The sequence below is a fragment of the Pleurodeles waltl genome, chromosome 4_2, assembly GCF_031143425.1.
Source record: "Pleurodeles waltl isolate 20211129_DDA chromosome 4_2, aPleWal1.hap1.20221129, whole genome shotgun sequence".
Classification (NCBI taxonomy): Eukaryota; Metazoa; Chordata; class Amphibia; order Caudata; family Salamandridae; genus Pleurodeles; species Pleurodeles waltl.
Window position 1 is genome coordinate 734,894,017 of NC_090443.1, and position 24,056 is coordinate 734,918,072.

The window sequence follows — 24,056 nt, forward strand, 5'->3', positions numbered from 1 at the left end:
TGTAACATGTCTAAGATCATGGAATTGCCATTCTGGCATTGGGGGGACAATTCCATGATCCCCCGGGTCTCTAGCACAGAACCCTGATACTGCCAAACTGCCTTTCCGGGGTCTCCACTGCAGCTGCTGCCAACTCCACTGACAGGTTTCTGCCCTCCTGGGGTCCAGGCAGCCCTGGCCCAGGAAGGCAGAACAAAGGACTTCCTCTGAGAGGGGGTGTAACACCCTCTCCCTTTGGAAATAGGTGTGAAGGCTGGGGAGGAGTAGCCTACCCCAGCCTCTGGAAATGCTCTGCATAAGCCAGTCTACACCGGTTCAGGGATCCCCCAGCCCTGCTCTGGCGCGAAACTGGACAAAGGAAAGGGGAGTGACTACTCCCCTGACCTGCACCTCCCAGGGGAGGTGCCCAGAGCTCCTCCAGTGTGTCCCAGACCTCTGCCATCTTGGAAACAGAGGTGTTTGTGGCACACTGGACTGCTCTGAGTGGCCAGTGCCAGCAGGTGACGTCAGAGGCTCCTTCTGACAGGCTCTTACCTCTCTTGGTAGCCAATCCTCCTTCCTAGGTAGCCAAACCTCCTTTTCTGGCTATTTAGGGTCTCTGCTTTGGGGATCTCTCCAGATAACGAATGCAAGAGCTCATCAGAGTTCCTCTGCATCTCCCTCTTCACCTTCTGCCAAAGGATCGACCGCTGACTGCTCAGGACGACTGCAAAACCGCAACAAAGTAGCAAGACGACTACTGGCAACCTGGTATCGCTTCATCCTGCCGGCTTTCTCGACTGTTTCCAGGTGGTGCATGCTCTGGGGGTAGCCTGCCTCCTCTCTGCACCAGGAGCTCTGAAGAAATCTCCTGTGGGTTGACGGAATCTTCCCCCTGCAACCGCAGGCACCAAAATACTGCATCACTGGCCTCTGGGTCCCCTCTCGGCACGACGAATTCCAGGATTTCCTTCGTGCACAGCCAAGCCTGGGTCCCCGACACTCTAACCTGCAGTGCACAACCTTCTGAGTTGTCCTCCGGCGTCGTGGGACTCCCCTTTGTGAATTTGCGTGGACTCCGGTTCACTCGTCTTCCAAGTGACTGTTCAGGTACCTCTACCGCGACCCTTGCAGCTAGCAAGGCTTGTTTGCGGTCTTTCTGCGTGGGAACACCTCTGCAAGCTTCATCGCGACGTGGGACATCCATCCTCCAAAAGAGAAGTTCCTAGCTCTCTTCCTTCTTGCAGAACTCCAAGCTTCTTCCAACAGGTGGCAGCTTCCTTGCACCCTAAGCTGGCATTTCCTGGGCTCCTGCCCACTCTCGACCCTGTCGCGACTATTGGACTTGGTCTCCTTGTCTTACAGGTACTTAGGTCCGGAATCCACTGTTGTTGCATTGCTGGTGTTTCTTCTTCCTGCAGAATCCCCCTATCACGACTTCTGTGCTCTCTTAGGATAGTAGGTGCACTTTACACCTACTTTTCAGGGTCTTGGGGTAGGCTATTTTTTTCTAACCCTCATTGTTTTCTTACAGTCCCAGCGACCCTATACAAGCTCACATAGGTTTGGGGTCCATTCGTGGTTTGCATTTTCCACTTTTGGAGTATATGGTTTGTGTTGCCCCTATACCTATGTGCTCCTATTGCAATCTACTGTAACTTTACACTGCTTGCATTACTTTCCTTGCTATTACCTGCATAATTTTGGTTTGTGTACATATATCTTGTGTATATATCTTAACCTCATACTGAGGGTACTCACTGAGATACTTTTGGCATATTGTCATAAAAATAAAGTACCTTTATTTTGAGTACTTCTGTGTATTGTGTTTTCTTATGATATTGTGCATATGACACCAGTGGTATAGTAGGAGCTTTACATGTCTCCTAGTTCAGCCTAAGCTGCTTTGCCAGAGCTACCTTCTATCAGCCTAAGCTGCTAGAAACACCTCTTCTACACTAATAAGGGATAACTGGACCTGGCACAAGCTGTAAGTACCTCTGGTACACACTACAAGCCAGGCCAGCCTCCAACAACCTTACACTCCAGAAATACGTTTTGCCTTCTATCATGGTCACTGCAATCTGAACCTGTAATTCACCCCTAAGGTAGGCCCTTCAGCCCAAGGTCGGGGCATGGTTCTAAGTGTGAGTGCACCCCTGCATGAGTAGAGGTGCCCCTCAAAACCCCAGACTCCATTTCCTAGGCTTTATAAGTGCCAGGAAGCCATCTTAAGGTATGTAGTTGACACCTGTCAACACGAGTTGTCCAACTACATTATGGCTTTGTAGGAAAGTACTATCTTGCCTGGCATGTTACCCCCATTTCTACATGTATGTAAGTCTGTTTTTGCCTGTCTCACTGGGATCCTGCTAGCCAGGACCCCAGTGCTCATAGTTTGTGGCCTGAATGTGTATACCTGTGTAGTGACTAACTGTGTCGCTGAGGCTCTGCTAATCAGAACCTCAGTGCTTATGCTCTCTCTGCCTTTAAATTTGTCACTATTGTAGGAAGATAGCCTCCATTTAGCATTGTTACCCCCACTTTTGGCCTGTTTGTGAGTATATGTCAGTGTCTTTTATATGTCTCACTGTGATCCTGCTAGCCAGGACCCCAGTGCTCATAGTTTGTGGCCTAAATGTGTTCCTTGTGTGGTGCCTAACTGTATCACTGAGGCTCTGCTAACCAGAACCTCAGTGCTTATGCTCTCTCTGCTTTTTAAATTCTCACTGCAAGCTAGTGACCATTTTCTCCAGTTCTGATTGGCACACTGGAATACCCTTATAATTCCCTAGTATATGGTACCTAGGTACTCAGGGTATTGGGGTTCCAGGAGATCCCTGTGGGCTTTAGCTTTTCTTTTGCCACCCATAGGGAGCTCAGACAATTCTTACACAGGACTGCCACTGAAGCCTGAGTGAAATAACGCCCATGTTATTTCACAGCCATTTTACACTGCACTTAAGTATTGTGTTTTCTTATGATATAGTGCTAAGTGATATAAGTGGTATAGTAGGAGCTTTGCATGTCTCCTAGTTCAGCCTAAGCTGCTCTGCTATAGCTGCCTCGATCAGCCTAAGCTGCTAGAACACCTCTGATCTACTAATAAGGGATAATTGACCTGGCACAAGGTGTAAGTACCACAAGCTACCCACTATAAGCCAGGCCAGCCTCCTACAACAATACTCAGAGTTACTACAAATAAATGTACTTTATTTTAGTGACAATGTGCCAAAAATATCTCAGAGGATATAATCCCTTAGGAGGTAAGTTAAATACACAAAATATACACACAAACCAAAATCAGGTAAGTAAACAGTTAGAAAAGTAGTGCAAACACTGTAGAATACAATAGGATGCAATAGTCCTAGGGGCCACACAAACCATATACTCCAAAAGTGGAATGCGAACCACGAATGGACCCCAGGCCTAGTGTAGTGTGTAGAGGGTTGCTGGGGGTGTAAGAAAACAGTAAGGCCCTCATTACGACCTCGGCGGTCTTTTAGCAAGACCGCCGAGGTACGGCCGTGCTGAAGACCGCCAGTGGTGGCGGTCTTCCGCGCCGCGTATTGTGACCGCTGGCAGCCCTCCGTTCTTTTCCGTACGGAAAGCCGCCAGCAGCCATACTGGCAGTCGGCGGGAAAGTGGAGGCTGCTTAACCTCCACTGCCACGTCAACAGAACACCGCCCACAGAATCACATCCCACGATTCGGTGTGGCGGTGTTCTGGTGACGGTGTGCTTGTGGCGGAGCTGCCCCCATGGATCCCGTCTCCTCCCAGAGGGCCAACAGACAAGGTAAGTTGATCGTCCGTTAGGGGAGGGGAGTGGGGGGTGATGTGTGTAGTGTGCGTGCATGGTGGTGTGTGAGTGTGTAGAGGGGGGGTGTGAGTGATTGTATGCGTGCGGGGGGTTCTGTGTGTATGGGAAATGTGTGCGGGTTGGTCGGTGTGCATGTCTGTTTGTATGTGTGCGGGTATGTGTTGTCGTGATGTATGTGTGCGTGTAGGGGTGCATGTATGGGCATGTTGGAGGTGTGTGCCTGTAGGGGTGTGTATATGTGCATGTTGGGGTGAGGGTGGGGAGGGGGGTTGTGCCACCTCTGGGGGGTGGCAGGGGGTGGGGGGTGCGTGGAGGACTCGCGGGTGGTGGGGGAGACCCCTATCAGTGCCAGGGAAGGAATACCCTGGCACTGATAGTGCCTACCGCCATGGATCTCATGGCGGTTCCCAATCACCTGAAATCCATGGCGGTATGCAGGGTACTGATACCATTGGCGGTCTAGTGACGGCCGCCGGGCTGGAGACCGAAATCTCCAGCCCAGCGGTCATCACAGCCATGGCGGTCGGAATGGTGAAGTGGCGGATGACCGCTGCGGTCATAATTCCATTTTTTTTTTTCGCTGGCCTGTTTGCGGTCTTACGCCGCTTTACCACCGACCGCCAGGGTCGTAATGAGGCCCAAAGGGTGTCCAAGATACACCCCCCCCTAAGACCCTGAAAAGTAGGAGTAAAGTTACCCTACTTCCCCAGAAACACACTAAGGTCACGATAGGAGATTCTGTAAAGACAACAACTGACTATACATTTGCTGGATTACTCAGCCAATACCTATTCACATGACCACATTCCAAAAAATTTCATTAGAAACGTATTTTTGCAATTTGAACTATTTTTCAAAATGTTTAAAAGTCCTGCTAGGGCCTTGTGTAAGTCCCTGTTAGCATTTCTTTTAGAGTTTAAAAGTTTGTAAAAGTTTGGATTTAAGTTCTAGAAGTAGTTTTTAGATTCTTAAAAAGTAATCCCAACTTTTAGAGTGATAATGTCTAGAACAGATGAGATGGAGGTGGAACTCAACCTCACCCCTTACCTGCATCTAAGGATGTCAGAGTTAAGGACTCTCTGGAAGCTAAAAAAGATAAAAACTGGGTCCAACCCTACCAAAGTAAAGCTGCAGGAGCTTTTGGCAGAATTCAAAAGGGACCACCCCTCTGAGGATAATCCTTCAGATGGGGAAGTTGGTGAACAGGAAGAGGAATTCCCCCCTCCTGTCCTAATCAGGGAGAACAGGTTCCCTGAAAACCTGACTCCTCAAATCATCATCAGAGATAATGGTTCTTCCACAGGGGAGACCAATGCCTCTGGAAACATTGAGGGCAGCTTCAATGAAGATGACCTCCTGTTAGCCAGGATGGCCAAAAGATTGGCCTTAGAGAAGTAGCTCCTAACCATAGAAAGGGAAAGACAAGAAATGGGTTTAGCTCCCATCAACGGTGGCAGCAACTTAAATAGGGTCAGAGAGAGTACTGACATGCTAAAAATTTCAGCAGCATTTCTTTTGCCACCCACATGGAGCTCAGACAAACCTTTACACAGGACTGCCATTGCAACCTTAGGGAAATAACGCACATTTTATTTTACAGCCATTTTCACTGCACTTAAGTAACGTAGAAGTCACCTATATGTCTAACCTTCACTTGCTGAAGGTTAGGTGCAGGTGCAAAGTTACTAAATGTGAGGGCACCCTTGCACTAGCAAAGGTGCCCCCACATAGTTCAGGGCTTTGTAGGGCACATATGGTGCCATCCTTGCATAAGCCAGTCTACACCGGTTTAGGGAACCCCCAGTCCCTGCTCTGAACTGGACAAAGGAAAGGGAAGTGACCACTCCCCTGTCCATCACCACCCCAAGGGTGGTGCCCAGAGCTCCTCCAGTGTGTTCCCAGACTTCTGCCATCTTGTTTCCAGAGGTGTGAGGGCACTCTGGAGACCGCTGAGTGGCCAGTGCCAGCAGAGACCCCTCCTGATAGGTGCTTACCTGACTAGGTGGCCAATCCTCCTCTGAGGGCTATTTAGGGTCTCTCTAGTGGGCTTTTCCTCAGATAACGACATGCAAGAATTCACCAGAGTTCCTCTGCACCCCTCCCTTCAACTTCTGCAAAGGATCGACCGCTGACTGCTCCAGGATGCCTGCAAAACTGCAACAAAGTAGCCAGAAGACTACCAGCGACATTGTAGCACCTAATCCTGCCAGCTTTATCAACTGTTTCCTGGTGGACAAAGGTTTCCTGGACAAAGGAATGGGAAGAGACCACTCCCCTGTCCATCACCACCCCAGGGGTGGTGCCCAGAGCTCCTCCAGTGTGTTCCCAGACCTCTGCCATCTTGTTTCCAGAGGTGTGAGGGCACTCTGGAGACCTCTGAGTGGCCAGTGCCAGTAGGTGACGTCAGAGACCCCTCCTGATAGGTCCATACCTGACAAGGTAGCCAATCCCCCTCTCAGGGCTATTTAGGGTCTCTACTATGGGTTCTCTTCAGATTCTGCTTGCAAGTTTCCTTAAGGAATCCTCTGCAACAACTTCAGCATCCTCTGACCTCGGATCAACCGCAGCCTGCTCCAAGAAACGCTGTAACTGCAACAGTGTGTCTACAAGAGACACTTTTCTTCAGCAACCTCAGCTCCAAGTCAGGAACTGCAACAGTTTCCACTGTGTGCATGCTCTGGGGACTCCCTGTCTTCATCCTGCACCAGAAGGACCAAAGAACTCTCCTGTGGAGTGACAGAGTCACTCCCCTGCTCCAATCGGGCACCTTCGAAGGCGATGATCAGTACCCTGGGACTCCTCTCACGGCGACAAGCTTGCTCCCTAGGACACAGAGGGTGGACATCATCGACATAGACTGTCCTGAGGTCCTCTTGACGTAATTTGGAGGAGGTAAGACCTTGCCTTCCCCGAGAACGACAGTTCCCCTATGTTTTGTGTCTTCTTCGCCTCCTGAGGCCTCTTTGTACGCTTTGCAAAATTCCTTCGTGCACAGCTTGACCCAGGTCCCCAGCACTCCACCTTGTGACGCTCAACTCGCTGAGTTGTTATCCGGCGGCGTGGGATCTTCTTTTGTTGTGCTGCATGAACCGCGTTTTGCACCTCCTTTGAACCCTGATCCTGCGGCTTCTGGGGGTGCTGGCTGGCATCCTGAGGGCCCCCTAAAGTGCTGAGAGTCCCCTCTTCCTCCTCACACAGAGTTGAGGCTCCCATGTCCCTCCTGGGTCCAGTAATAAGAGAAAAAAAACCTTGAAGACAACACACCATTAATTCATTACTAACCCAACAATCTACATACAAACACCATAAATGCTCAGTTTCGATAAAGGACATTCAGTATAAAAAATAGGTTAATAATAATTCCCATAAAAACTACAAACCTATAAAAGAGGAATATAATAATGTCTATAAAATCACATAAATAAATTCTGTGAAAATTACACAAAGGAAAATAAATCAAACAAGTGACACATCAACATGGGAGACACAACACAGACATTTCCCTAGTCTATTGTTTTGTGCTGTCCACAATTGGGTATGTTCTCTCTCATAGATTATGATTCCAGATCTTTATGGGGCAGTTCCACTGGGTTCAGCAGGTTGACAGGCGTCAACGCGTTTCAGTGATATCTCAAATTCTTGTAACCACCTTCTTCAGGACAATATGATATCCTCCCAACACCACTACTTTCATCATTCACAACTAAAGACATATAAAGGAAAAAATACATTTAAGAGCAAACACATACTACTTTCTATATAGAGCCCAATATATGAGTGCTCCACAATTCCACCACCAACCTTAGGTGCCCATGCATCATATTATCATCGTGATCCCATGAATTTAATTCACCATATTTTCTTTATCAAAACATCACATAGGTGGATCTCGTAATGAGCAATCCCACCCTTCATTCTAAAACATATTCCAATCACATCAGGCATCACATTATACCAATCTCACCGGACAACCTTCCAATGCTTGTTCTTATTCTTGGGGTATTCTTTATTTTCACCCTATTTCCAGCCACGGGTCAGTTCTGTATAAGTAGAACAGTAGTACAGATATCCCTCGAATCCTTAGGATACCTTAACGTGCAGACTCAGCTTTCACTTTATGTATTAAACAATCACCCACATGTTCCTCCAGACTTACCCTAATTTGTCTCAGTTTTTTTCTTCTCTATTCTCCTTCTTCGGGCTTAGCAGAATCTGTCACTTGTGCTAATTTCTTCTCCTCCAATCTAAAAACCAATACGTAACGAAAGACTAAAACCGAATCCTTTTTTTAACGTTGTAGGCATATACAACAGCTACCATCACTACCATTATCTCTAGATAACTACATATCGAAGACTATGGGGCAATATCTCAAACGGATGATATACATACTCTTTCACTCTCGTAACTCAGTACGAGTATGCCTCCAAGTCAAAATGTTGTAGTTTTCTCCACTGTATTTCATTCTCATTAATGCATCTCGCCTCACTTCCTTGTTGTTCAAAATCAAACCTACCCCCTGAGTCCAGCCAGGGCCATTTTGATGAAAAACTCACTTTTGCCGTAGCCAAGGCTTGTTGGCGCCTTCCAACACGACATCTCATCTGCAACGATCTTCTTGCCGTGGGACATCTTTTGAATTGTGCAGGAAACCGCTGGCATCTTCCTAGGGTGCATTCCTGCAGTCTTTGACTAACCGGGGACTCTTCTTTTGCACCCTCTTCTGGGTTGGCAGGGGCTTACGTCCTTCCTGGAACTTCTTTCGACTTCTGGACTTGGTCCCCTTCTTTTGCAGGTCTTCAGGTCCAGGAACCCAACAGTTGTTGTTCGCAGACTTGGTTGGTTTGTGCAATAATCCATATCACGAGGTGTTGTGTGTCCTAAGGAAACTTGCAGTAATTTACTCCTGCTTTTTTGGGCTCTGGGGTGGGGTAATTTACTTGCCTTTACTGTATTCTTACTCTCCCAGCGATTGTGCACACACTACACTTGTCTAGGGGGAATTCGTGATTTGCGTTCCACTTTCTTAGTATATGGTTTGTGTTGCCCCTAGACCTATTATCTCCCTTTGCATTCTATAGCCTTTCCTATTGTTTGCATAGTTCTATGACTATTTACTTGTCTCCTTTTGGTGTCTAGTGTGTATATTGTGTATAATACTTACCTCCAGAAGGAGTATTGTCTCTAAGATATTTTTGGTACTGTGTCACCCAAATAAATACCTTTATTTTTGGTAACACTGAGTATTGTCTTTACTTGTGTAGAAGTACTGTGTAACTATAAGTGGTATTGCATGAGCTTTGCATGTCTCCTAGTTCAGCCTAAGCTGCTCTGCTATAGCTACCTCTTCAGCCTAAGCTGCTAGAACAATAATACATTCACTAACAAGGGATAACTGGACCAGGTGTAAGTACCCAAGGTACCCACTACAAACCAGGACAGCCTCCTACAGTAGCCACCCTCAAGGAGAGTAGCCATTGGCTACTGCCCCCAGTCCTTAACACCCCTAAATGTAGTATTTAGGGGCAACCCTGAACCCAGGAAATAAGATTCCTGCAACCTGTAGAAAGGAGGACTGCTGACCTGAAAGCCCCATAGAGACAACTGACTTGGCCGCAGCCCTACCGGCCTGTCTCCAGGCTCAAAGAACCTGCACAGCGACACATCCAGTGGGACCAGCGACCTCTGAGGACTCAGAGGACTGACCTGCACCTAAAGGACCCAGAAACTCCAGAGGACAGCGGCTCTGTCCAAAAACAGCAACTAAAAAAACAACTTTAAAGAGACTCCCGCCTCACTCTGAAAGTGTGCGTCTTTGCACTCTGCACCCGACGCCCCTGGCTCGAGTTCAGGGGAACCAACGCCGCAGAGAGGACCCCCAGGTGACTCCAATGATGTGGACACCCTTTGTCGACCCTCTGCACCCCCACAGCGACGCCTGCAGAGAGGATCCAGAGTTTCCCCCTGACCGCGACTGCCTGGTAACAAAGGAACCTGACGCCTGGACAAAGAACTGCACCCTCAGCCCCCAGGACCAAGAGGAACCAACCACCAGTGCAGAAGCGACCAGCACGCGGCCCTCATCCTAGCCCAATCGGTGGCTGGCCCGAGAAGCTCCCCCTGTGCCCTGCCTGCCTCGCCAGAGTGACCCCCAAGTCCCCTCAATGCTTTCAATACAAATCCCAACATCTTGTTCCCACACTGCACTCGGCCGCCCTTGTGCTGCTGTCAGTGTATTTTGTGTCCTAGTGTGGGTTCTCCTCCAGCCCCCGCCCCGATGCTCTACAAAACCACCCTTGTCTGAAAACCCCCCTGGTCTGCTCCTTGAGGATGCAGGTACTTACCTGCTAGCAGGCTGGAACCGGAGCACCTCTGTTCTCCATAGACGCCTATGTTATTTGGGCCCTACTTCGACCTCTGCACCTGACTGACCCTGTGTTGCTGGCGCTGGGTGTTTGGGGTTGACTTGAACCCCCAACGGTGGGCTGCCTATGCCCAGGAGACTGAACTTGTAAGTGCTTTACTAATCTGAGAAACTAACCAATACTTACTTCCACCAGGAACTGTTGATTTTTGCAGTGTCCACTTTTAAAATTGCTTGTTGCCTTGTTTGCCAAAACTGTGTATACTACTGTTTTAATTCAATGTTCCATACTTACCTGTGTGAAGTATTATACAATTTATGTACTTACCTAAATTCTGAATCTTGTGGTTCTAAAATAAAAGTAGACTATATAAAACCTATGGGCCTGGAGTTAAGTCTTTGAGTATGTTTTCATTTATTACCTGTGTGTGTACAAATGCTTAACACTACCCTCTTATAAGCTTATTGCTCGACCACACTACCACAAAATAGAGCATTAGAATTATCAAATTTTGCCACTGTCAACCTCTAAGGGGAACCCTTGCCCTCTGTGCACACTATCTATCAGTTTGAGATAGTCAGTCATCTGGCAGGTTCTCTGAACATCAGAGTAGATGAAACTAAGCAGGAGTCATCTCGTTGACAACGAGTGGCGTCTGTTCCCAAAGGAACTCAGGAAACATTTGTGCAGTGGGGCGTGCTCTCAGTGGATCTGTTTGCTGCTACAGAGAATGCTCAGTGTCCAACATGTGCACCTTAAAGTTTCCTCAAGGCTTTCTAGAAAATGTGTTTCACATGTGGTTGGGCTCCTGACTCCTTTATGCATTTTGACCCATGCAGATGATCTCATGGGTCCTGAAAAAAGGTCGGGCTTGTGTAGGTCCTATTCATCTTGGTAGCCTTGCATTTGTCTCAGAGTCTGATACCCTGCCCTGCTGGCTAAGAGCATCTGTTCTCCACTTTGGCTGCCTCTTCAGGAGGACCGGCTGTCACTATTGAAGGGCAAAGTCCTGCACCCAAACCTTCACATTGTACCCCTCCATGTGTGGAGATTGAGCAGAATCAATTTAGTGGTGTCAATCTCACTTCAGAGGTGGTGGATGTGATCGTGACTGCTTGTGAGCTATTAATGAAGACCATCTACTCTGGCCTCTGGTCTAAGTTCACCTTCTAGTGGGAGGACAATGGGTTGATCCTGTTCATACCAAACTGTCTAATGTTCTTTTGTTTGTCTCTGCCCTGGAAAGGCTTTGCTCTGGGCATGGTTAAGGGTACTTTCTGGCCTTTCTTTGATTGCTGGATCAGTCACTGTTGGAAATGGCCCACTCTACAGGGTTAACCCCAAAATATTTGCCTTCCTCCTAATTTTTGCTGGATTTTTACTTGTTAGCCTTAGGACTCTGTGCACCTTACTACTGCTAACCAGTGCTAAAGTGCTTGTGGTCACTCCCTTGTAGAGTGTTATACCATATACTCATGGCCTGTAAATTAAATGTTGCCAGTGAGCCTGAAATACGGTTTGTGCCACCCACTTAAGTAGCACCTTAAAACTTGTCCTAGGTCTGTCATTGCAGCCTGAAGATAGTGTCTGTAGGAGGCTGGACTGGCTTATAGTGGGTACCTGATGGTACTTAAACCTTGTGCCAGGTTCAGTTATCCCTTATTAGTAGAGTAGTAGTGTTCTAGCAGCTTAGGCTGATAGAGGTAGCTATAGCAGAGCAGCTTAGGCTGAACTAGGAGACATGCAAAGCTCCTACTATACCACTTATATCGTATAGCACTATATCATAAGAATCGCAATACCCAGAGTTACTAAAAATAAAGGTACTTTATTTCAGTGACAATGTGCCAAAAATATCTGAGGATATACTCCCTTAGGAGGTAAGTAAAGTACAAAAAATATACACACAAACCAAAATCAGGTAAGTAAACAGTTAGAAAAGTAGTGCAAACACTGTAGAATGCAATAGGCCTAGGGGCAACACAAACCATATACTAATAAATTGGAATGCGAACCACTTAGGGACCACAGGCCTAGTGTAGTGACTAGAGGGTCGCTGGGAGTGTAAGAAAGTACTAAGGGTGTCCAAGATACCCTACCCCAAGACCCTGAAAAGTAGGAGTAAAGTTACCCTACTACCCCAGAAAGACAGTAAAGTCGAAATAGGGGATTCTGCAAGGACAACAACTGACTGCAAAGCACTGAAGACGGGTTCCTGGACCTGAGGACCTGCAAAGGAAGGGGACCAAGTACAAGAGTCACGAAAGTGTCCGGGGGGGCAGGAACCCACTAAACCCTGGATGAAGGTGCAAAATGTCTGCCTCCGGGTGGAAGAAGCTGAAGATTCTGCAACAACGGAAGATGCCAGGAACTTCTCCTTTGCACAGACGATGTCCCATGGCGTGCTGGAGGATGCAGAGTTGTTTCCATGCAGAAAGACCGCAAACAAGCCTTGCTAGCTGCAAAGGTCGCAGTTGAAGAAAATGGGTGCTGCCCGGGCCCAGGAAGGACCAGGAGGTCGCCCCTTGGAGGAGGAGACAGAGGGGCGCTCAGCAGCACAGAGAGCCCACACAGAAGCAGGCAGCACCTGCAGAAGCACCTGAACAGGCGTTCAAGAAATCTGAGCACAGCGGTCATCTCAACACTACAAAGGAGCGTCCCACGAAGTTGGTGGACAACTCAGCGAGTTGAGCAATGCAGGACGGATTGCTGGGGGCCTGGGCTATGCTGTGCACCAAGGATTCCTTGCAAAAGTGCAGAGAAGCCCTAGCAGCTGCAGTTCACGCAGTACACAGGATTACTGTCTGGCACGGGGAGGCAAGGACTTACCTCCACCAAATTTTGACAGAAGGACCACTGGACTGTCGGGGTCACTTGGATCCAGCTCCTGTGTTCTAGGGACCATGCTCGTCGAGATGAGGGGACCCAGAAGACCGGTGAAGCAGAGGTTTGGTGCCTGCGTTAGCAGGAGGAAGATTCCTTAGACCCTCAGGAGATTTCTTTGTGGCTTCCAGTGCAGGGTGAAGGCTGTAGGAAAGTACCATCTTGCCTGGCATGTTACCGCCATTTTTACTGTATATATGTTTGTTTTTCCCTGTGTCACTGGGATCCTGCTAGCCAGGACCCCAGTGCTCATAAAGTGTGCCCTGTGTGTGTTCCCTTTGTGGTGCCTAACTGTATCACTGAGGCTCTGCTAACCAGAACGTCAGTGTTTATGCTCTCTCTGCTTTTAAAATTGTCACTGCAGGCTAGTGACTAATTTTACCAATTCTGATTGGCACACTGGAACACCCTTATAATTCCCTAGTATAATGGTACTTAGGTACCCAGGGTATTGGGGTTCCAGGAGATCCCTATGGGCTGCAGCATTTCTTTAGCCACCCATAGGGAGCTGAAACAATTCTTACACAGGACTGCCACTGCAGCCTGAGTGAAATAACGTCCACGTTATTTCACAGCCATTTTACACTGCACTTAAGTAACTTATAAGTCACCTATATGACTAACCCTCACTTGGTGAAGGTTAGGTGCAAAGTTACTTAGTGTGTGGGCACCCTGGCACTAGCCAAGCTAGCCCCACATTGTTCAGGGCAATTTCCCCGGACTTTGTGAGTGCGGGGACACTATGACACGCGTGCACTACATATAGGTCAATGCCTATATGTAGCATCACAGTGGTAACTCCGAACATGGCCATGTAACACGTCTAGGATCATGGAATTGTCACCCCAATACCATTCTGGTATTGGGGTGACAATTCCATGCATCCCCGGTTCTCCAACATAGAGCCCTGGTACTGCCAAACAAACTTCTGAGTTGGACTCCGACGTCGTGGGACACTCCTTTGTGACTCTGAGCCAGCTCCGGTTCACAAATCTTCTAAGTGCCTGCTCCGGTACTTCTTCGGGTGCTGCCTGCTTCTGTTGGGGCTCTCTGAGTTGCTGAGCGCCCCCTCTGTCTCCTCCTCCAAGGGGCGACATCCTGGTCCTTCCTGGTCCCCAGCAGCACCCAAAAACCTCTACCGCGACTCATGCAGCTAGCAAGGTTTGTTTGCGGTATTTCTGCGTGGGAACACTTCTGCAGCCTTCAGCACGCCGTGGGACATCTTCCATCCAAAGGAGAAGTTCCTAGCTCTCTTCGTTGTTGCAGAATCCTAAGCTTCTTCCATCCGGAGACAGCTTCCTTGCATCTTCAACCGGGGTTTCCTGGGCTCCTGCCCCCCCCTTGACAATATCGCAACTCTTGGACTTGGTCCCCTTGCCTTGCAGGTCTTCAGGTCCAGGAATCCCTCTTCAGTGCTTTGCTGGTGTTTGTGGTTCTTGCAGAATCCCCCTATCACGTCTATTGTGTTCTTTTGGGGTAGTAGGTGTGCTTTACTCCTACTTTTCAGGGTCATGGGGTGGGGTGTCTTGGACACCCTGATTGTTTTCTTACAGTCCCAGCGACCCTCTACAAGCTCCCATAGGTCTGGGGTCTATTTGTGATTCACATTCCACTTTTGGAGTATATGGATTGTGTTGCCCCTAGACCTATGTTCACCGTATTGCATCCTGTTGTAATTCTACACTGTTGGCATTACTTTTCTCACTCTTACTTAACTGTTTTGGGTTTGTGTGCATATAACTTGTGTATAGTAGTTACCTTCTAACTGAGGGTACTCACTGAGATACTTGTGGCATATTGTCATAAAAATAAAGTACCTTTATTTTTAGTAACTCTGTGTATTGTGTTTTCTTATGATATTGTGCTATATAAGTGGTATAGTAAGAGCTTTGCATGTCTCCTAGTTCAGCCTAAGCTTTGCCATAGCTACCTTCTATTAGCCTAAGCTGCTAGAAACACCTCTATTCTACTAATAAGGGATAACTGGACCTGGCACAGGGTGTAAGTACCACAAGGTACCCACTATAAGCCAGGCCAGCCTCCTATATGGCCCATGTGGCCTTAGTGGGGAGGTATTCCCCTGGGTCAGGGGATAGAACATGCCGTAGTGCCCCTTATTTGGGGAGTGAACTCAGAAGGTAGACTGCAGGTCCCTGAGGGGGTGGAAGGAGTCTTTACTTCCACCAATTCAAAGTGAATGAGGCCCCTGGCACTGCTCTGAGGGGACACCAGGGCCAGCTGGACCATAGTAGTGGAAAAGCTGGTTTCCCCAGAGCAGTACACCCGTCAAGCTTGTAGGGTGAACCAGTCCTAGGGGCAGGTCTTTGTCCACCCCATAGCCCTGGTATCCTGGAGTGGGCTGGGGAGGTGACTTAGAGAAGGGTCATAGTTAGTCCCCAGATGCCTATAGACTGCCGTATGGGTAATGAGTTTCCACTGGTGATAGAAGAGCTAGGAGGGGTGGTTGCCCAGGATGCCCTGAAAGCTCAGACTCCCAGACAAATCACTGCCAAACGGAGAGTACAGAAGCCCAGCTGGAGGGGTATGAGGAATGGGTTTCTCTCTCAGACAGGAAAAACACTCAGTGGCTCTGGCCCACAGGGAGAAAGCTCCCTGTGCACTTTGGGCCACGGTTTGTGGCAGTTCCACTGTAGGCTTTGAGGTCTGCGTAAGGTAGCTGGACATTTCTCAATTAAGTAGGTCCTCAGTGAAGTGAGTAGAGGGCATAGCTGCTGACAAGGAGGGACATGAAGCAAAGGAACGTGAGAATGGCGGAGGCTGTGAATGGTCGAGTGGCACATCTCTAGTCTTTGGTGTGATTTTTGTGTCAAAAATATCTGTTTAATAATTTAGGTAACAGATGCTGCATGGACAAGAGGTGAAAGATTGTATTTAGAGACGCCTTGGTTTTTGTGGTGTAATGTAATAAATACTTTTACATGCTTGTTAGGTGCTTCTCAGTTCACTTTGCTTTATTTTTCCCACAGATGGCAGGCACCATTAATATGTATTTCCAAAGTGAAATTATGGCAACATTTGAAGAAAATCTGAAGTGACTTTGGACAAACTGCTTACAATCTTTTGGAATTAAACATTGGATTGTGAGGATGGTGTGGTACTACAACAAAATATGCATTCGGTGAAATTAACCTCATTGCAAGGCACTGGATATTTGTGCACTTTATATGCTGCTTGTCACTGGATAAAGATAACTGCATGAACAGGATTAACATTTTATTCAGTAATATCTAAGGAGCTGTAAATTGGAGTTAATAAGATACTGGACTCTGTGTGATAATTAACATACCCTCTAAGATCTCATTCTGCTTTGTCCGATATGCGCAAATTATGCGGCAATAGAGGGTGATATACGAGTGGATAAAAAGAATATGATGTGTCTTTGGAGATTGACACCTGGTTATTTCTGAATGTCAGTTTGACACCAGCAGCCTTGTACAGATCTATTGAATCTTTAATAGCTCCCCGTTTAGCGTGTAGAAAGAATATCTATTTTCATAAAATATTGTTTTGTAAATGCTGTACAGTCATTTATGTAAGATTTTGTACAGTATTTCTGCGTTTATTTAACTCCGCGGTAATCGCATTTGCTTACCTAACCTGATATTTAATAGTTTCTCATTACTGCAATATTTTGAAGAGTTAACTGGAAAGCGGAGGAACGGCTCTACTGCCCCGTGGATCTTGAAATTATATTTTGAACAGTTGTGTTAAATGATAGATTAAAATATTTAGGACAAGCATATGAAAATATAGTTTTTTTGGCAGGAGCAAATGAAAATTTCGGTATAAGGTATTAGGCGACCTGTTATATGCATTCCATTGGTTACTGAACAATGTTGCACTTGTAATAGGAAACATTTTCATTCACATTTGCGCTGACTAACCAATGTTAAGGCAATTTTCAGTTGGTGTAAATCTTTTATTTTACTCTCACTGATCGGTTAGTGGCAAATGATAATGTGGCACGTCGTTTATTACAAATGTTGGTGAAAATTGCCCAGTTACTGGTATAATGCCTGTAATTGTGTCCCTGATGTGGCCGACCCGCTGGTATTGGGTCTGGTGTTGTAATTTGTCACTTGCTATCAAAGTGTTTTTCGAACTAATATTTCTATTTGTGTTGATAAATGCAACTGGAAGGTAAGTACGTGTTTGCTATAATAGCATAATGATTTTATTGCCAAACTAATACGTTTGTAAAAAGTCATTTTTTTTATTTGTGCTATTCCCCATTAACCGCAGTAGAAATGCAACAAACCTCCAATGTTATAAGCGGGCAAACATTTACTATTTTTTTTAAAATTATTTTCTTTTGAATTCTATTTTTGTATAACTGTGAAAGATGTACATGTACAGACCGTGTGCTGTAATAAATGCAGTAACATATTTTTGTAGTTCTCTCAAGTATTTGGTTTGACTCAATTGATTTTTCATTGTTTTCTCTTAAAGTGACACAGTTGAATAGTATTTTTTTTACGATGATGGCGTTTCATTTTTTTAAACACATTTTATTGAGCTTCATCATTAGTAAACAATTAGCAGCTACAATACGCACACTAGACCCACCGTCATATTTCTATGCATAACATAGCTGCTGCTCTGACAACTCAGTGACTCCCACCATTAACACCCACCCGTTTCCATCTGTTGCACCCCTGTACCATATTAAGTCAAGTTAAATTCTAGGTAAGAGCTCTCAGTTGTGGATAGCCCCACTCAATCTTAAATCATATGATCCAGTAGGGTGTCATTCTTTAATTTGCCTCTCTGACCATCTCATGTGGGAGTCTATCTACCCAGCTAGTGAATTTTCTCTAGGGAGTGTCTGGCGATACATCAGATGGTGGGGTGTCAGGGTTTTTCACATTCTCCACCAGTGCCTCCCATGCTCTTGCCACATTTAGGGATCCTCGCCCACTTCTGGGCTCCTGGAGCAGCACTGCACTTTCATAATTTGCCCATTGTTCCTATTCTTTTCACCAGACTGTTAACCAGGGCCAACCTAGTCACCTTCCAGTTTCTAATGATTTCTCTCTTCGCTAGAATACAGGGAGTGCAGAATTATTAGGCAAGTTGTATTTTTGAGGATTAATTTTATTATTGAACAACAACCATGTTCCCAATGAACCCAAAAAACTCATTAATATCAAAGCTGAATATTTTTGGAAGTAGTTTTTAGTTTGTTTTTAGTTTTAGCTATGTTAGGGGGATATCTGTGTGTGCAGGTGACTATTACTGTGCATAATTATTAGGCAACTTAACAAAAAAAAATATATACCCATTTCAATTATTTATTATTACCAGTGAAACCAATATAACATCTCAACATTCACAAATATACATTTCTGACATTCAAAAACAAAACAAAAACAAATCAGTGACCAATATAGCCACCTTTCTTTGCAAGGACACTCAAAAGCCTGCCATCCATGGATTCTGTCAGTGTTTTGATCTGTTCACCATTAACATTGCGTGCAGCAGCAACCACAGCCTCCCAGACACTGTTCAGAGAGGTGTACTGTTTTCCCTCCTTGTAAATCTCACATTTGATGATGGACCACAGGTTCTCAATGGGGTTCAGATCAGGTGAACAAGGAGGCCATGTCATTAGATTTCCTTCTTTTATACCCTTTCTTGCCAGCCACGCTGTGGAGTACTTGGACGCGTGTGATGGAGCATTGTCCTGCATGAAAATCATGTTTTTCTTGAAGGATGCAGACTTCTTCCTGTACCACTGCTTGAAGAAGGTGTCTTCCAGGAACTGGCAGTAGGACTGGGAGTTGAGCTTGACTCCATCCTCAACCCGAAAAGGCCCCACAAGCTCATCTTTGATGATACCAGCCCAAACCAGTACTCCACCTCCACCTTGCTGGCGTCTGAGTCGGACTGGAGCTCTCTGCCCTTTACCAATCCAGCCACGGGCCCATCCATCTGGCCCATCAAGACTCACTCTCATTTCATCAGTCCATAAAACCTTAGAAAAATCAGTCTTGAGATATTTATTGGCCCAGTCTTGACGTTTCAGCTTGTGTGTCTTGTTCAGTGGTGGTCGTCTTTCAGCCTTTCTTACCTTGGCCATGTCTCTGAGTATTGCACACCTTGTGCTTTTGGGCACTCCAGTGATGTTGCAGCTCTGAAATATGGCCAAACTGGTGGCAAGTGGCATCGTGACAGCTGCACGCTTGACTTTTCTCAGTTCATGGGCAGTTATTTTGCACCTTGGTTTTTCCACACGCTTCTTGCGACCCTGTTGACTATTTTGAATGAAACGCTTGATTGTTCGATGATCACGCTTCAGAAGCTTTGCAATTTTAAGAGTGCTGCATCCCTCTGCAAGATATCTCACTATTTTTGACTTTTCTGAGCCTGTCAAGTCCTTCTTTTGACCCATTTTGCCAAAGGAAAGGAAGTTGCCTAATAATTATGCACACCTGATATAGGGTGTTGATGTCATTAGACCACACCCCTTCTCATTACAGAGATGCACATCACCTAATATGCTTAATTGGTAGTAGGCTTTCGAGCCTATACAGCTTGGAGTAAGACAACATGCATAAAGAGGATGATGTGGTCAAAATACTCATTTGCCTAATAATTCTGCACTCCCTGTAAAGGCTAAGTGCTGAAATTTACTGGTGACTTTAGCTTTAGCGGTGTGTGGGAACCAACTCAGAAGGCAGTGGCTTGGCATACATGGGACATCCCTGTCAACAATATCAGCAACCGTGTCAGTGACCTCTTCCCAATAAGTCGCTGGACCGGCCAGGACCAGAACATGTGCATACATTTCTCTCCCTCCTGCCCAGATCCTTGGACACTTTGCACCTTCTAAATGAAAACATCTATTTAGTCTTCCAGGCGTGACGTATGTCCTATTCAGTACATGTAAATTTATGAGTTTAAAATTAGTTTCTTGATATTTTGGGCACTCTTTCTAATATGGCCGCCCAGTTGCCCTCCGATATGGGATTCTCTAGGTCTTTCTCCGACCAGGTACAAAGGTTGGTTAGGAGTGCATCATGTCCTCCCAATTGGCCCTATATGGGCAGGTGACCGCTTTAAAGGTCCATGAAGATTTTGCTATATAAGTGCAACTCTTGCGAGGTGGGGAATTCAATAAGCCCACCCCAAGTGTTTACAGTTGACAGCCGTTATAGCTCCACGGAGCAAAAAATGGCCAGGATGGAGATCATACTCCACCTGGGACTCTTCAAACGGGAGGAGTACCACGGCTCCATGCAAGTCCCCCAGTGCTGTCGCTCCTGCAACAACCTTCTCCACTAACCCCCTCCAATTTCCCCCATCTGGAAGGACCTCCAGCACTTAAATTGGTCTAGCCCAACTGCATTTTAGCACTTGAAACTCTGTGGTATTGCCTCTAGTAGGGCTTTTAAGCTGTATCAACAGTCTAATCAATTGGTAGAGTTTAGGCACTAAAGGACTCTTCTACCACCCAGATGTACCCTGTAGGAGGCTGGCCTGGCTTATAGTGGGTACCTTGTGGTACTTAGACCTTGTGCCAGGTCCAGTTATCCCTTATTAGTAGATTAGAGGTGTTCTAGCAGCTTAGGCTGATAGAGGTAGCTATAGCAGAGCAGCTTAGGCTGAACTAGGAGAGTTGCAAAGCTCCTACTATACCACTTATATAACACCATATCATAAGAAAACACAATACTCAGTTACTAAAAATAAAGGTACTTTATTTTAGTGAAAATATGCCAAAAGTATCTCAGAGGATATACTCCCTTAGGAGGTAAGTAATATACACAAAATATACACACATAAACCAAAATCACTTAAGTAAACAGTTGGAAAAGTAGTGCAAATACTGTAGAACACAATAGAATGCAATAGGAGAAAATAGGCCTAGGGGCAACACAAACCATATACTCCAAAAGTGGAATGCGAACCACGAATGGTCCCCAGGCCTAGTGTAGCGTGTAGAGGGTCGCTGGGAGTGTAAGAAAACACTGAGTGTCCAAGATACCCACCCCAAGACCCTGAAAAGTAGGAGTAAAGCTACCCCACTACCCCAGAAAGACAGTAAAGTCGAGATAGGGGATTCTGCAAGAACAACTGACTGCAAAGCCCTGAAGACGGATTCCTGGAACTGAGGACCTGTAAAGGAAGGGGACCAAGTCCAAGAGTCACGCAAGTGTCCAGGGGGGCCAGGAGCAAAAGGGCTGCCTCCGGGTGAAAGAAGCCGAAGATTCTGCAACAACGGAAGGTGTCAGAAAATTCTCCTTTGGTCTGAAGATGTCACACGGCGTGCTGGAGGATGCAGAGATGTTTCCAAGCAGAAAGACCGCAAACAAGCCTTGCGAGCTGCAAGAGTCGCAGTTGAAGGTTTTGGGTGCTGCCAGAGCCCAGGAAGGACTAGGAGGTCGCCCCTTGGAAGAGGAGACAGAGGGGGTGCTCAGCAACACGGAGAGCCCACGGAGAGCAGGCAGCACCCGCAGAATCACCTGAACAGGCGTTAAGAAGATCGGAGCACGACGGTCAACTCAGCACAACAAAAGGGAGTCCCAGGAAGTCGGAGTCCAACTCAGTGAGTTGGAAAATGCAGGACGGAGAGCTGGGGACCTGGGCTAGGCTGTGCCCGAAGGAAGTCTTGCAATAGTGTACAGAAGCCCTAGCAGCTGCAGTTCACGCAGTACACAGGATTACTGTCTGGCGTGGGGAGGCAAGGACTTAACTCCACCAAATTTGGACAGAAGGGCCACTGGACTGTCAGGGACACTTGGACCCAGCTCCTGTGTTCCAGGGGCCACGCTCGTCAGGATGAGAGGGGACCCAGAGGACTGGTGATGCAGAAGTTTGGTGCCTGCGTTGGCAGGGGGAAGATTCAGTCGACCCATGGGAGATTTCTTCTTGGCTTCCAATGCAGGGTGAAGGCACAGTCCTCAGAGCATGCAGCACCAGGAAACAGTTGAGAAAGCTGGCAGGATTAGGCGCAACAATGTTGCTGGTTGTCGTCTTGCTACTTTCTTGCGGTTTTGCAGGCGTCCTGGAGCAGCCAGCGGTCAATCCTGGGCAGAAGTCGAAGAGGGAATTACAGAGGAACTCTGGTGACCTCTTGAATTCATTGTCTGATGAGAAACCCACGGGAGAGTCCCTAAATAGCCCTCAGAGAAGGATTGGCCACCTAACCAGGTAAACATATCAGGAGGGGGTCTCTGAGGTCACCTGCTGACACTGGCCACTCAGAGGCCTCCATTGTGCCCTCACACCTCTGCATTCAAGATGGCAGAGGTCTGGGACACACTGGAGGAGCTCTGGGCACCACCCCTGGGGTGGTGATGGACAGGGTAGTGGTCACTCCCCTTTCCTTTGTCCAGTTTCGCGCCAGAGCAGGGGCTGGGAGATCCGTGAACCGGTAAAGACTGGTTTATGCAAGGAGGGCACCATCTGTGCCCTTCAAAGCATTTCCAGAGGCTGGGGGAAGCTACTCTTCCCTAGCCTACACCTATTTCCGGGGGGACGGAGCTAGCCAGCCTGCAAGATGGCTGGCACTCTGTGAGGCTATGCTTCGGCTGGGGCCCGTTCCGCACATTTCTCTGGTCAGGACGGAGCTGGCTGGGTAACGAGGTAGCGGGGGGGGCGCCTAGCGTTGGCGTCATTCCCCCCCTGCAGCTGAAGTGGCTGAACTTGCAGCAGCTCCCAGGAAAGAGGCGGCGGGGCCGGCTGCCTCATGGCGCTGCATGCTCCTTGGCTGCAGCTCTCGCTGCTGGGCCGACTCGCGCCGGCCCGGAAAGGACACGGAATCTCCAGTGGGCGGGCACTCACCTGGGGAATACTCCGGGGGGTCCGATCGGCGGTCGGCTCAGACCGTGGCCCCCCTGCGCTGCTTCTTCCCCGCTGCGCCTGTGGCTCGCTGACGCGCTTCGGGGGCCTGTGCCCGCGCGGCCTGGATGCTGGAGCGGCCGCACGGACTGCTCCGGGCGCTGCCGGCCTGAGGGCCCTTTTTTGGGGTCAGAGCCGGTAATTTTTGTGCCCGCTGTCGCGGCTGATGCTTATTGGTGCCGGGGGGCCGTTCGGCGGTCGGGCCGGACCGTGGCCCCCGGCTGGTGCTGCTTGACTCGACGGCCGGCTGCCGGTACACTGCTGGCTAGTGGCTGGACTGGATTGGCGCAGTGTGGTGCGTGGAGCTGCAGATTGGTGCGATTTGGCCGTTGGTGCCCTGGGCCTGGTCGCTGGAGGACATTGGGGCTACAGCATCTCCTTGCTGTAACTGTTGTGGGACTGCATGTGGTATGGAGTCTGCTGTGCGGCCTGGACAACGCAGTTAATGCTCGGTGAGCAACGGAAGGAGGAGGATTGCGGCGAGGGCCTGGGTTCGCGCGGCTGCGACTAGACCGGCTGGCGGTGGTGGTGGTGGTGGTGGAGGAGGGGACCGACTGTGGAGGACACTGGTGTGGGATCGGAGGATGGTGCAGTAGAGCTCTGACCTTCTGCCTTTGGTGATGTTGCCTGGCCTGGTGCTGGACATTTTAGAGGTTGATCGGAGCTGATGGTGCTGGATAGAGCTGATTAGTGGAGATCTTGGTGAATTCTGTGGCGGTGGACGGCATAGCTGGTTTCCTTGCCCAGATACTTACGGATATTGGTTACGTGTGCCCGGTGACGGCCTGCTGACTGTGTGATGGGGAAGGCGGAGCAGAGTCAAGCGAAGCTGTCATTTGAGGGGGGCCGGCGGAAGGGGGGAACACCTGCCGCTCAATCTGAGGAGCTGGCGACCGAAGAGGGGCCTTCGGATGGGTCGGTCAAGGCTATGTTTCTGGACTTGGAAGACTAGCCTGGCTGGCATAGATGGGAAGCTGGATCATGTGACGGAGCAGCTTGATTGAATCAACACTCGGGTGGACGATCATGACTCCCGCCTTGATCAGCTGAAGGCGCGCATCTCCTGGCTGGAGGATATGCAGCGAGATGAGCGTGAACATTTGCTGCGCATGGAGAGGGTGCTGGAGGTCATCCGGGCTAAAAA

The 24,056-nt window shown here is 48.0% G+C and overlaps 1 protein-coding gene across 1 annotated transcript in view; it reads left to right on the plus strand.

Annotated features, from left to right (window-relative positions):
• The window catches only part of LOC138293939 (bromodomain-containing protein 4-like), a 212,553-nt gene extending 195,250 nt beyond the window's left edge, over positions 1 to 17,303 (plus strand). The window contains exon 7 of the mRNA XM_069233214.1: positions 16,036 to 17,303. Within this exon, the coding sequence (XP_069089315.1) occupies positions 16,036 to 16,104 (69 nt within the window). The 3' untranslated portion in view covers positions 16,105 to 17,303. The remainder of the gene's footprint in view (positions 1 to 16,035) is intronic.
• The last annotated feature ends 6,753 nt before the right edge of the window (positions 17,304 to 24,056 follow it).